The sequence below is a fragment of the Squalius cephalus genome, assembly GCF_949319135.1.
Source record: "Squalius cephalus genome assembly, chromosome: 14".
Taxonomy (NCBI): domain Eukaryota; kingdom Metazoa; phylum Chordata; class Actinopteri; order Cypriniformes; family Leuciscidae; genus Squalius; species Squalius cephalus.
Window position 1 is genome coordinate 30,582,989 of NC_137135.1, and position 14,184 is coordinate 30,597,172.

General features: G+C 36.3%; 2 protein-coding genes across 6 annotated transcripts in view; one reads left to right on the forward strand and one right to left on the reverse strand.

Annotated features, from left to right (window-relative positions):
* Positions 1-11,315, forward strand: part of pcgf3 (polycomb group ring finger 3) — a 148,052-nt gene extending 136,737 nt beyond the window's left edge. Inside the window, exons 9-11 of one of the 3 annotated variants that reach the window (XR_013823507.1) lie at positions 8,704-8,991; positions 9,683-9,907; positions 10,502-11,315. Coding sequence is in view for 1 of the 3 variants with exons in the window: in XM_079892637.1 (XP_079748763.1) it covers positions 8,704-9,012 (309 nt within the window). In the remaining 2 variants the exon portion in view is untranslated. Of the gene's footprint in view, positions 1-8,703; positions 9,087-9,682; positions 9,908-10,501 lie in introns of those variants that run through there. The other 2 variants (XR_013823508.1, XM_079892637.1) reach the window with 2 other exon arrangements.
* The window catches only part of cplx1 (complexin 1), a 45,027-nt gene that overhangs the window by 3,958 nt on the left and 26,885 nt on the right, over positions 1-14,184 (reverse strand). For all 3 annotated transcript variants that reach the window (XM_079892643.1, XM_079892642.1, XM_079892644.1), the window contains exon 3: positions 2,317-2,492. In XM_079892643.1, the coding sequence (XP_079748769.1) occupies positions 2,317-2,492 (176 nt within the window). The remainder of the gene's footprint in view (positions 1-2,316; positions 2,493-14,184) is intronic.

Below are 14,184 nucleotides of genomic sequence, written 5' to 3' on the forward strand. Positions count from 1 at the left end.
AGAAAGTTCAAAAGAACAGCATTTATTTGAAATAGAATCTTTTGTAACATTATAAATGTCTTTACTCAGTCCCTCCAGGATTTCACGATTTTTTTGTGTGATTTTTGCGATCAAAATGACTGATTTTGTGGTGGTAATTTCCAGAAATTTGCGAAAAAATTTGCGATTTTTATATTTTATAATTAGGACATCACATTTACCATAAAAGTATTATGTCAGATGCACAATAGTCATACATGACATAAATCACAAACAAAATGCATAAAGCTTGTTTATTTTGGTCTAATCAAATTCTCATCAAATTAACTTTTAAAACAACCTATGGGCACAACCAGGAACATCCATCCAAGAAATGATTTAAATAATCAAGTAAACACTCAGTAATGAAATAAGAACACAGGAACAAATAACAAAAAGAAACAAAACAGGACAAATAAATACAAGGATACAGTTACAAACAGTGGATAATTTAGGTTTTTTTTTAATTGTGCTGTAGCTATTGTTGTTGCTTGATTAACATTAACAACACTGACAACAGCAGGTAAATTAGGTTACTGTCACTTTAAGACCTACTGCAGTAATGACAAACGTCCCAATCAGTTATTACAGATAGTTTTACGTAAATACTCGCCAAGATTAATATTTTGAAGTAATTGTTGCTATGTGTATTTGTTCAAGCGCTATAAAGAGAATTTACGCTGACAGGCGGTGACACGCAGTCAGTCACACACACACGCACGCACGCACACACACACACACACACACTGCAGTCAGGCAGTCACTCGGTCAACACAAAACAATTTACCCCCACTCTCGTGCATGCTCTCGTGTAATATATCAGGATATTGCTTAGCCCGCTCCATCGCGCTTATGTGAGAGGGCAGGTGAGAAATTTTCTTTCGCCATGTTTCTGACAGACCGCTCACAGACATCACGCGTGCGCAACATCTGTATCCACGTAAAATGCATTGAAACTTTAATTAAACTAGAGATTTTTCAATTGGGTGATTATAATTTAATGTTTTGTGAGGTCTTTTTCATTTTTGTGATTATTTTGCGGTTAAATTAGGAATTATGCAGGATCGCAAAAAAATGCGACAATTTGTTGATTTTGCGTTGTATTCAGCGATCGCGGAATCGCGAAAAACTGGAGGGACTGTTTACTGTCACTTTTGGATGACTAAACAGAAGTATTCATTTCTGTAATTTCTTTCACAACGGTAGTGTTTAATGTTACAAAAACTTTTTATTACAGATAAATGCTGTTCTTTGAAGAATCTTGAAAAAAAAAAGTGTACACAACTGTTTTCAACATTGGTAATAATAATAAATGTTTCTTGAGCAGCAAATCAGCATATTAGAATGATTTCTGAAGGATCATTTCTGAAGGATCAAGACTGGATTAATGATGCTGAAAATTCATCTTAAAATATATTCAAACAGAAAACAGTTATTTTAAATTTTAATAATATTGGACAATATTACTGATTATTTTTTTAATTTTTTTTTACTGTTTTTTATAATATTTTTATTAAATAAATTTAGCCTTGGTGAGCAGAAAATACGTATTTTAAATACATTATAAATCTTACTGATCCCAAACTTTTGAAAGGCAGTGTATTATTATATTATTTTCTAAATACAAAGATCAGTGATTCTCAAACAAAAACAAAACATGATCATACAATTTTTTCTTTTCTTTTTTTTAACGGGGAAAGATGGGTTTTATTTAGAACCCTATGGTTCTTGACTCAGTTATATAAAGAGGAATGTCTTAAATGATTGCATAATGCTTCCAGGTTTAACGGGTTATTTAATGTTTTTCTAGTAATAAAACAAATTGTGAATTAAAACAAATGAATTAAAACGGTAAACGCCTAAAAGTTTGTATACTGTATATGAACTTTTTTCTTCTAAGAGTAAAATAAAATGTACATATGTAAATATTTTTAGCATTTTACCACAGCTTGAGAATCACTTGGCCAGTGTTATTTTTAGTATCACTGATTTACAATTATAGTTAGATTTTTTTATATTTATATTTTCTGTTTTCACTTTAATTAAATTTTTTGTCATTTTTTATTAGTTTTATTTTAATAGGTCTATATATAGTGTATAAACGAATGAATGAAAATGATAAATGTTGCCTTGGCAAGTAGCTGAAATAAAAAAAAGTTCAAGTTTTCTCATTTCTCATTTCTCATGGTTTTAGTTTGAGGTTTAGCTAGCGATAATAACCCTGGCCTAGACTACCGTGAGCGATCATACGAACATCTTGACACCTCATAACGGTCAATTATCTCATGATAGATTTACCTTGTCCCTGATGCCCTGTCGAAGCGATTCCCTCTCCGCTTCCATTTTTGCGTACTTTGCCTTCCTCTCCTCCTCCTGTTGCCTGAGGGCTTCCTGTCTTTCTTCCTCCTTTCTCTCAGCATCAGGATCCTTCTCCTCCTCGCCCCCCAGCATTTTCCCCATGTCTTTGGTCGCTCCTTTGAGAGAAAGAAGGAGAGAATCAGGAACAGAAAATCACTCAACAGTCCACGATCTATACATACTGGATCACAAAAAAGGGACTTCCAATTTCCAAAGACATTTGGAGGATAACCTCTCACAAAGTGAATTGAAAAGCTGACAAATTAGTTCTCACAGTCATCCAGATTCTTTTATAAATACTCTCAATGGCGACTGCTCTCTTTGTCGGCAGGAGATGCAAGTAGGACAATCGCCAAGAAAAGCACAATGGGTCAGATTGTTATAACAAAAGGGCTCCATTAGGGCCATGAGAATACAGGATTTTGACAAAGCAGATAATAAGTTCTGATTGCATCCGCAGCTCACATTTATCTGTCATCACGTCGCTTGTTAGCGCTCCGCAGTGAGATCGTGTATCTCTCCACTGTTGGTCAAACCCAAACACGTTGTTAGGCTGTGTCTGTTAATGAGGGAGTAATTAGCATTTAGCAAAAGACAAGTGCTTAAAATCACACATGGCGAAGTCAGAATAACCCTTTGTGAGCATGCAGCTAATGCCATGCGCTTTAGGATTGGGGAACGTTACTTTTAAACGTAGAATTGCATTGAACATTATAAAAAGTGATTCGTTTTTCTTGTGAACTCTTTTGTTTCTGATGATATAAGTCTTTAGCAGATGCTGAGCTCAAATAATAGCACATATCTAGCCACATTCAAAACCACAATTTCTGCCACCTTTGTGTCTGAGTTAGGCTGACATAGCAGAACAGAAGTTATCCAAGTTCATGCAATATGTATTCATGTCACGTCGGTTTATGCTGGGAGACAGAGCTCCATGTAAATGCATGAAGGGTTCTGTTTTCAGTCCAGGAGTTTTGTTCTCCCTGGATCAGCAGTTGAGGGCGGCACACTGCCATTGCCCACCAGTCCATGAGGTCTGCGTTCAACCTGCGTGACACATGGTCCCGCATTTACTGCTCTCTAGAAATTGATTTTAATGAGGACTGGGTCTCTCTCACAGCAGAGACGTGTGAAGAGTTCAGCTTAGATCTGACGATTCACTTCTCTTTCAGCCTGGGCTGCTCGTACACATCATATCTACATGAAGGTTGAGAGGACCAGGCTTGTGTTTACTCTGGAGAGGGTTGGGGAGCGTATAGCCATCTGCTTTTTATCAGGCATTTATGAGAGACCCAGTTTTACAGTTAGTGCGTGAAAGAGTTTATACATGTAGAAAAAAAGCTGCTAATCACTAGATCGGAAGTTACAGCTACAAAAACAAAAGTTTCACTATAGCAAATTGAGCTTGCATATTCCTGGTCTTATTGTGTATAATTCATGCTATGTAACTTTTTTTATTTTTATTTTTATTTTTATTAGTGTTAGGGAAAGTTACTTTTAAAGGTATTGAAAAAGTGCGTTGCTCCCTAAAAAGGAACTAATTGTGTTACTTAGTTACTTTTAATGAAAAGTAATGCAATATATATAGAAAATAGAATATATATAGAAAATATATATATATATAGAAAAGGTTCTATATATATATATTTTTTTTTTTTTATTTAATTTAATTTTTTTGGGCAATGTAAAGGCTATTTCACACCAAAAGTGAAATGAATAAGCCTTCTGCTGGATTGCAGAAGAATAGGATGCAGGAGAAGAAAGTTCCACAATCTTATTTTAGCAATAAAAACAAATATATATATATATATATATATATATATATATATATATATATATATATATAATGAGGTTTATTTTTTGCTTATTCTTTTGCTTATTAGCATGCTTTAAGGTCAAAAGCGAAGACATTGGTGAATAAAGTGAGATTAAGTACATAAAGTATATTTGTGTAATTTAACATAATTATTATAGGTTTGTGTAATATTCTGAGTTTGCAAAATACTGAATGTGTTTTTGTGGAAGTGAGATGAGTAAATGCATGTTCACATTTAGTCTAGAACTACAATACCCATCATGTTCACACACAGCACACACAACGCCTCTGCACTTACTCTCAACATGTGGACAGGAGAGCTGTCGGTCAATACAAAAAGTAACTTGCGTTACTTATTTGAAAAAGTAACTCAGATATTCTGTTGTAAATGTAAAAGTAATGCATTACTTGCTTGTTACTTGCAATTGAATCTGATTACATAACTTGCGTTATTTGTAATGTATTACTACCCCCTTCACTGGTTGCTATCTAGACCACACAGACTAGCAAATGCTAACCATTATCATAGGTCTTTAGCTCAAAAATACTTGACAATCAACTGCAAACTCACATTCAGTCTGACTCTGTTAAAGAACCCCCATCAATTTCAATCCATTTTTGATGAATCCAAGCTCTACTTTTAGTTTTTCTTGGAAATAGTTGCATGATGTGGGGTCAAAACATACATTTATATCACAAACCAATTCACTTTTTAGTATAAGTGACTCACTTCTGTCTTGCTGTAATTCCAACAAAATGAAACAATTATCCCCACTCACATTACACTGGACCCAGCACAATCAATAGCTTATAAGAGTCAGAACTGTACAACTATACGAGCTTGAACAAAGCATGCCCACGAGCACTGCAGGCTTAATACTGTTCTTAAATTGACTTCTGGAAAGAAAATGGGAAAATGAAAGGAAACATTGGTCTTCATCTTTAAAATTTTAGAACGATTGATTTGGGGTTTTAATTTTAGAGTAGGATTAACCTATGAAAACTGACTCAGAGGCAAGTGTACTGAAACTACCCACTAGGGCATCCATGGGAAGGATTAGCTGACATAACCGAAAACTTGCTGAAACCGAGAGATTTTGTAGAGAGCTGTCACCCTGAATTACCAGTCGAGTGCAGAGTATATATCCCTGTAGTGAACAGCTTTAGCAAACTCAGGGTTTGAAATGAGTATAGCTGGTCTCTGAGAATATCTTTGGCTGCAGTAGGTGAATGTCTTGAAGGTACAAACAGTGCTTCTCTCACTGCAAAGTACATTTTTAAATTGCTCAACACGCACTGTATATGTATAATTTCAGTGTAGGAGAGAATAAAGTAATGCCTGATATTTGAGGTTTGAATTTTGCATGGCACTCTCTTAAGAAGACCTAGCCAAAGACATTTTATTAATTCGGTGGTTATTTTTTTAATATTTGTATTTTATTTAAGGAATTTTGCATTGAGACGGTATGCACAACCCATCAAGTCATCAAGTCAACATGAGACGGTTTGCACAACCCATTTTACGCCGGTCTACTTCTGAAATGTGACATATTTCTGAGTGCATGAGGATATTCAACAAGTAAAAACTCTAGGGTAAATAGCTATTATGTTTTAATAATCATTCTAATTCTGTCAGAATATGCAAGTCCACACCATAATAACTATAATAAGAACGACACAGAAGAACTAAATCGTTGGATTTTCTTTCAGAACAATTTTTTTCCAGCTGATGAACGATAAAAACATTGACAGCCTACCAGAATACAAAGAACTTGAGTAATCAGAGCAGCAGATGAAAAAACTGCAGCATGTACTTATAATAAACAGACGCTATTATAATTATGGTTATAGTTATAACTTATTGTTTGAAGACAATTTTCTCCCCCTATGAGGATAGACCATAAAGCATTTTGAATTTGAATTTGAATGTGCCTTAAGGCTTGATTATATCCTTTGGGAATTTATTTTAGACTATACTGAATCTAAAGAAAAAAGAAACATAATTAACTTAAAATGGATAATAACCTTGGTTGGACCATGTGCCCTAACCAAAGACATTTGATGAAAAAACTTGTTTCAACTCGACTCAACTTCCAGTCCAATTAATATTAACCCTTTTTTCCCCCAAAGTTTTTGAAGATCACAGGCGAGAGCCGTCACTCTTTTCTCCCGTTTGAACTCTAGTGTTTTTCGTTGTCTGTTTTTAATTAGAGCTGTTTTCAGCGGCTTGGCACTGGCTCTTGTCTCAGCTCCTCTGCTTCACGCGCTGTTAATCTGCGCTCCAGAGGCTAATTAGCTCATCTGATCGTGACAAAGTCTCCGCGTGACACACAAACTCTTTACGAGGTCTCTGTGCAGCGTAGCGTTCTCTACTGCTCAGCCACTTGTGCAGACCAGACCAGAGTCCCTAAAGTAGATCTCTTCACAACAAGCAGCTAACCACGCTAAAGCTAACGCTGTTCAAGGGTTTCCTCATCATGTGTCATGGTACGCCTGTCGGCCGGGAAGCCCTGTGCGATTTGAAAGACCGCAAAGTGATGCTTGAATTTTGAAAATGGTACAGTCACATGGGCTGGAAATGGACTGTGTTATATAAAAAGAGTGTGTATGCTTAAGTATGTGTCTGTTGTAGCGGAAAAAGTGATGGATATGGCGTACTTGACAGGTGGCGTATCCTCATTCCTTTGTGTGGCTGTCAGTGTGTGCCTGTGTCCTTACTGTGAGAGGAAGTGTGGGTAGATGAGAACAAAATGTGCCACTCTTTAGCCGAGTGCCTGTGTAGAAAAGGAAAACATGCCCGTAGGGCCGTGCGGTATATATCGTGTGATCATTGAAATGTGCCAGCTGGTGGAGATTTTGTTAAACCATTCAAACCACAGTAGATGTTTTAGTGGACAGGAGTTTCAGCACTTAGATTCCTATTAGTTGCCATATCTGCACCAAAAAGCATATTTGTTCTTCGATTGCCGGTATCTGTTTATTTTGCTTTATATGCAAATTTATTACATTAAAATATATTTAAAGTCCCTCTGTAGTCAATCATTTTATCCCTTAAAACTCATCTTTGATCACCAAAATGACATATTTAAGTGTTTTTTTCTTGAAAAAAAAATTCTTCATGCCTGAAAATAGTATTTAGTATATGCAGTTCTATGAATATGCAAATTAGCCCCGCCTCCACTCACTCAGACCAGCTCAGACATCCACTCGTTGACGATCACACGTCGACCTGATTAGTTACAAGGTAGTTTGTGACGTCAGAAACACCCCGCGTTTTTGAGACTGTCTTTGGTTCACTGCTAGCCTGGTTAAAACCAGACCATTCTCAGTAGTAACTGAGTTATGGTCTGGCAAAGCTCCATAGACAAATCATTTCCAAAGGGGCGTCACCAACGGACGTCGCTCAAATGCCTCTGGGCGCAGTTGGATAGACCTAAAACCAATCAGAGCGATCGGAATCGTGTAAAGCCATATGCTGCGTCCCAATTCGCCTAAGTTACACTACGCCATAAAAGTATGTACTCTTTTTGTGAAGAAAAGGTATTTACTTTTGAATGTGTAGCAAAAAAGTAGGCAAGCTTTGGGACATACTACTTCGTCATCTTTATCGGACGGATCTGTCGCGTGCATCCTGTCACGTAAACTGCCCTGTCAATCATCTTGTCACAGTTAAAATCCTCTATTAAATCTAATTTAATTTCCTACCGTTTCGGAGAGAAATGTAGTAGCACGTTCATCTTCCAGTGGGTCTTTCATGGAGACTGTCCTCATGTGTTTGCAATTTGAATATAATAATGCATTTAAAAGTTGAACGGACGTCGCTCAAATGCCTCTGGGCGCAATTGGATAGACCAAAAACCAATCAGAGCGATCGTCATTGTGTAAAGCCCGCCTCAACGTTTCTGATTGGTGCTGCGATTTCTAGGCCATGGAAATGGGCTTTTATGAGCTCTTTGCCAGACTACTTCTCGAGCAAATCTGAATTTGCCGGAAGTTGTCTGGGTTTTCCCAGGCTAGTTCACTGCAGTTTTAAGGAGAAAATACTCAGCAATGTAGTTGACATGAATTTACACATGGTTTGTCTTAAAGCATATTGAAAACACCACATATAGACATATACAAAACTTTAAAAGCTTGATTATCATCACAGCGGGACTTTAAAATGATGTCCCTGGATGTCTCCAAATGATGTGGATGTCTTGTCAGATTTAGCTCACTTCAGGGAACAGTTTGGTCTTTAGAGTATTGCTAAGTGTTACATAAAGTGTCAAAATGTGGGGTTATTTCTTATGAATAATCTAATCTATTAGTTTGCGTTCTTAACAGAGAAAATGTAAAAGTTTATAATAATAGAGTACATTTTATGTGCAAGGCATTTAATTCACTGAATATGCTTCCTCAAAAGTAACAATATATTGCATAAACGATGCTTCTCAGCTATTCTTTTCAAGGTTCTTTTTCCTCTCTGTGAATGTGTGTGTGTGTGTGTTTCTGTGCCTGGGTGTGTGAAGGTCATCTACACACTGAAGGACTGTGAGAGGGGTGATCAAGTCCCCCGTGGAGCCCGGGCACATGGAGAGAGCGCAAACTCAAGGACTCTGTGTTCCCTTCTTGCTCCATCTGTCTTAATCTCGCACCTGCTAAACAGCGAGAGCCCAGTGGCACACCTTCCTCTCTGCGAGGACATTAATGTCCACCAACAGACCAGATACCACACAGGACACCCACAAACACGTCTCTTCCACAGTGCCAGGCAGCAGAGAGGCCATGACCTCTGCACTACTCTCCATATGGTAGCGGTAATCACGTGTCTCGTGTGACGTACTTAATCCGTCCCAATTAAGTGATGATTTATGGTGAAGGTGCCTCATCTTGAAAAAAATCCAATTATCTTTGAGGCTTTGTAAACAGATTTTTTAAGACTTGGCATCTTGTCCTTGATTATCTCCATAACTCCAAAATAATGATGTGTCTTAATATTATAATAACTTCAAAACAGTGCCTGTGATTTTCCATTTTCTTTCTACAAAGTTTATAAGTTGAATGAAAAAATCACTCTTTATATCAATGCCAAACTCTAACTTTTTATTTTGTTTGAAATGTTCTGCTTATTTCTAATTATTTAGCAATTTCATATTTCGACAGCAGGGAAGGGATTTGGGGGTTTGTTGACAGGATAGCAGTTGTGTGTTTTATATGATCATATCAATAACAACTCCTTAAATTTGAATTTATGATCAGGCAAATGTCATCATCTTTGATCATAAAACTTCATGTGCTCCTGAATTCTATCAGATTGTGTTAGACAGCTTTTACTCTTTTGCTTACCACACACACACACCACAAAGAGAAGAGCGGTATGATATATGTCTTTCAGGAGAGGTCACGGTAACTAAGAACTGCAAAAGCCTGGAGCCAAAATGGAAGGATTTGGCCAGTATTCCATGCTCTAATGAGAGGAGGATTTTTTTTTTTTTTTTTTTTTATTAGGGACTGGGTTACAGGAAGTGAGGTGCATCTCCTAAATCTCCCAAGAATAGATAGGAGAAGGTGGCAGGAGTGCTATCACGAAAGCCTTTTATCACCCATTCTCTGCCATTATCTTCCCAACCAGCGTGCGAAGAGCTAGGAAATTGGACCGATTTTGCAGGGCTGGATAGATCCATCACCGTCTGGGACATTTTACTGGCCACCATCTATCTGGACCAGTGTTGAGTGTTTAGGAAATCATAACAAAAGAAAAATCAATTATTTCTACCTTGATTATATGTCAATAGAGTGGTGCAGGTATGTCGTCAAAACCCAGAAGTCTATTCGCCTCTGGTTCCTTTGAGATTTTTTTCCGATGGGGTTTTATAATGGTTTTTTTCAATTTATGAGTAAAATAAAGCCTGTGGTAAACATAACTTGACGATACTTTGTCATTTTGTTCTACAACTGCACACACTCACACCCCAAACTGTCTTATATAGTTACTTATTAGAAACATACGTTTTAAAAAATGAACACGACTGCTTCAAAATTAACGTTTTCACTATGGGTGTATGTTAAAGTATAGTCAAGTTTTGTTTACCACAGGCTTTAATTTACACATAAATCACCCAATATAAATCCCTACAGGAAAATCTCAAAAGAACAAGCTTCGAATTCAACTTTCGGGTTCTGGCATCATCCCTGCACCACTCTATTGATCCTATTTAATAGCTGCAGTGTCTATCTGCCTGTCTGACTGTCAATTGAATTTGCCTGGAGAATTACTGGCTTTCTTGCATTGTAAACCATATTTGTAGCGTCTGTTCTCTTGTGCAGATCCTCCACCTCTCTAGTCGTGCGTGCTGGAATACTGCAGTCCTGGGAAGCTCAGCATGCTGATCTCGGGCTGCCAGAAATCATATGACTGCAGCCGCCTCTCTCACACTCTAGGGCTTTCATTTTGCTGGGCACAGAGTTATAGCAGGAGGGCGAGACCGTCTCATCCCTCAATACTGAGAAACAGATGGAAACCACTGCACAGCATCTTAACCTGGGGTGAAAGGATTATTCCAATGAAATTCAAAGTGCCCACTGATTACCCTTCACCGCAGATGCTTGTGTCATGCGTAAAGGCACTGCAAAGGGAAAGGAAAGGAAAGGAAGTGGAGAGAGAGGATTGCTTTTGGGGACTGGCATCCATGGGATATTTAATCTTCAGCTGAAGGACTCAGGGACACTACTTTGTCTCAGTAATGGAAGTCTCATCAGAGGAGCTTATGTTCTTGTAACTTTGAAGATTCTTTGGAGGGTCTATGATGAGCTTGTAATACAAATCTAGGATGGTAACCTTGCATGCCAATTACCAAGAAGCTCGATGACACTTCCTACCCTAGTGTCCTCTGTTCTGGTGTCTAAAGGCATAGGGGGATATGTCAAAGCTGATTCATTTTAGATTCGAAGGGTTAAAAATAGTCTGCTCAGATAAATGATGGAAGCTCTGAAAGTGTGCAGAACAAGATTAAAAATTTACATTCTTGAATTACATTCTAGGGTCTCAGGGTCTTGAAATTCAATATAAAAGACTTGCTTCTCTCCCGAGGAGGTTGTAAGAATAGATCCTACACATTGATGTTTAGGAACTAGAGTAATTCATCACCTAAATGCATCTCGACCAACTTTGCAAATGCCAAAGAAAAACCCACATTTTTCAAAAAAAAAAAAAAAAGAGAGAGAGAGAGAGAGATACATTTATGAGATGACACCCACATTCTTATTTATGTTGCCTTGGATACGCCAAATGCATGTGGAGCTGGTTAATTATGCCGTTTTCTTTCATGTTTCTGTCATTTGTGACCTTGAGCATTTTCATAAGATTTCATTTTTTCATGAGATTTTTACACACACACAGGCAAGCTGTGCTCTTGTATTAAAATGTACAATGGCGTCAAATCTATCTATCTATCTATCCATCCATCCATCCATCCATCCATCCAATTGGAATTTTAGGAAGAGGGCGCACATTATTTTTGTGATTGTTTCTTGTTCGATAATGATTAAACGCAAAAATGGAATATAAATGTAACACTTGTCTGTATTAATCATAACTATAGCTAATTGTAGCTATAAATACCACTGAACAGATGATATGTCACATAAATGAGAGTTAGCACTAATTGTTGAGTGCATTTTATGTGAAATTAAAGTGAGAATATGATTAAAAGTGCTTTGATAATTGTGCAGTTAGCAACAGGCTTCACAGAATCTTCTGAAAGCATTCTGATGTTTCTCCACATCTGTGAACAAAACAGGAATTTGAAAAATAAAATAAGCCAGCCTACTCAGTGTAATTAAGGTATCTAACTCACCTATTTACTCTATAATTTAAAGAAACCCATGCGAATGAACTATAATGAGATAAGGCTCATTACATTTGCATATCAGGTGCAGCTACACATACCCCTAATTGTGGATTCGGCAGCCAATTAAAAACTCTTCTCTGGCAGGGTCACACAGATGACGCTGCTTATTAACACCTACTCTAACACATTTACACATTAGCATTCAGCTAACCAGGAACTGGTTCTGACTCGCTTACAAATTACATGCTGTATGTTTGCATTGTGTGGTCTCTTAATTGTCCTTGTCTTATGCAATTACGACTTTTCTTTAGTCCAGCTATTGGTATATAAGACTTTTAAGTGTTTAAGTTGTTTTTTCAACTTTCTTTTCAGACTTCTTATTTCCGCTGCTGGTAAAGTGTTAATAGAGTTTCTTTTCAAAGAGTGAAAAGACAAGTTTGGAAATATCAAAACAGCTATTCGTTAGTGTTGTGCTGTGGTGTGAGAGTGTTCATGTGTGGTGTGCTGACACCTAACACACTGTGAGAATTGATTCAGATGTGCAAATTAACACATACCTGTGCATTGCACTGTCTGCGTGCGCTTGTCCTGACACACGTACACCTTTTGTAATTGCACATATATGCTGTAAAACACAACTGCTGATATTTTAGAGTAGATTTTAATTGGAATATTTTAAACTAGAAGTGCAACAGAGGCGGACAACAGGGATGTGCTAAAAGCACAGCGACAGGTTTTATGTCATCTAATAACATGCACTGTGGTTCAACTCTGCTCAAATATAATTCAAATATAATATTTGAATAGTAAAAACAAAACTGCATATACATCAAAATATAGTTTTATTGCTGTGATATCCCTATAGTGAAAAAATAAATATACTAAAATGTATTTGAAATACATTTATTTTATGCTAAGTATACTACAAATACATGTACATATTTATGTACTTAATATAAATACCCTGCAATTTTACTAAATTGATATACTTAAAGTCTGCTAAATTGGAACAACTATTTTGTTCTTAATCCACTTTAGTTATCCGGAAATAGTGCTGAGGTCCAACTAAAGATATACTTAAGTATATTTAATTGTGCTAAAATGGAACTATTGCAAGTGTACACTTTAAATATCTTACATTTAAAGACTGAACTTATACAGAGATCATACTATCCATACTAATAGTGATATTAAAACACATTTGGCTTAATATTAAGAAATGTGCATTGTGTAATAAAGAAGTGGTCCAAATAAAGTTTAATTATAATATGTATATTTTAAAGAACCCTTTAGATTCTATACGGAGAAATGTTAGTTACACTTTATTTCGATGGTCCACTTTAGACTAACTATAAGTAACTTTGCAACTACATGTCAACTAAAGTTTAATTATAATATGTATATTTTAAAGAACCCTTTAGATTCTATACGGAGAAATGTTAGCATATATATAGCATATATCAAGCAGATTAGTAGACTATCTGCTTGATATATGCTAATATTTTATTGTGATGGTTCCACAACAGACATTATACAGCCTATAAGTAAATTTGCAACTACATGTCAACTTATTCTACTAACCAGAACCCTAACACCTAACAGCCCACAGTCTACAAATACTCTAATGAGAGTTAGTTGACATGTACTGTACAGTAGTTGCAAAGTTACTTAAAGTTAGTAGAATGTCTAAAGTGGATTATTGAAATAAAGTGTTACCGAAATGTCTTAAATGATTGCATAATACTTTAATGGGTTATTTAAAAAAAAAATTCTAGTGATAAAGTATGCTTACAAGCTGTTTATTAATAATAATAATAGTAATAATAATTATATTTAGTAATAGTAAATATAATTAATTAATCAGAATTAAAAAAATAACTAATCACAATTAATTAAAACTAAATGATGGGATCCTGTGAAAAAGTTCTATATTTGAAGTGTTTAACAGAGCCAGAGCCAGAGTTTGCATTATAAAGCACACTGATGTGTGTTCAGCAGATTTACAGTAGGTTTGTGTGCTGTAGCAGCAATAGTGCCAGTTCTATTCTCTGCATCTGATTGGCATCTACTAAAATCATATTTTCCTCATGACTGGAGGCCGTGCTGCTTTTTTCTCTGCTGAGTTCTGTCCTTTATCATTTCTGGTTTTTTTTTTTCTAC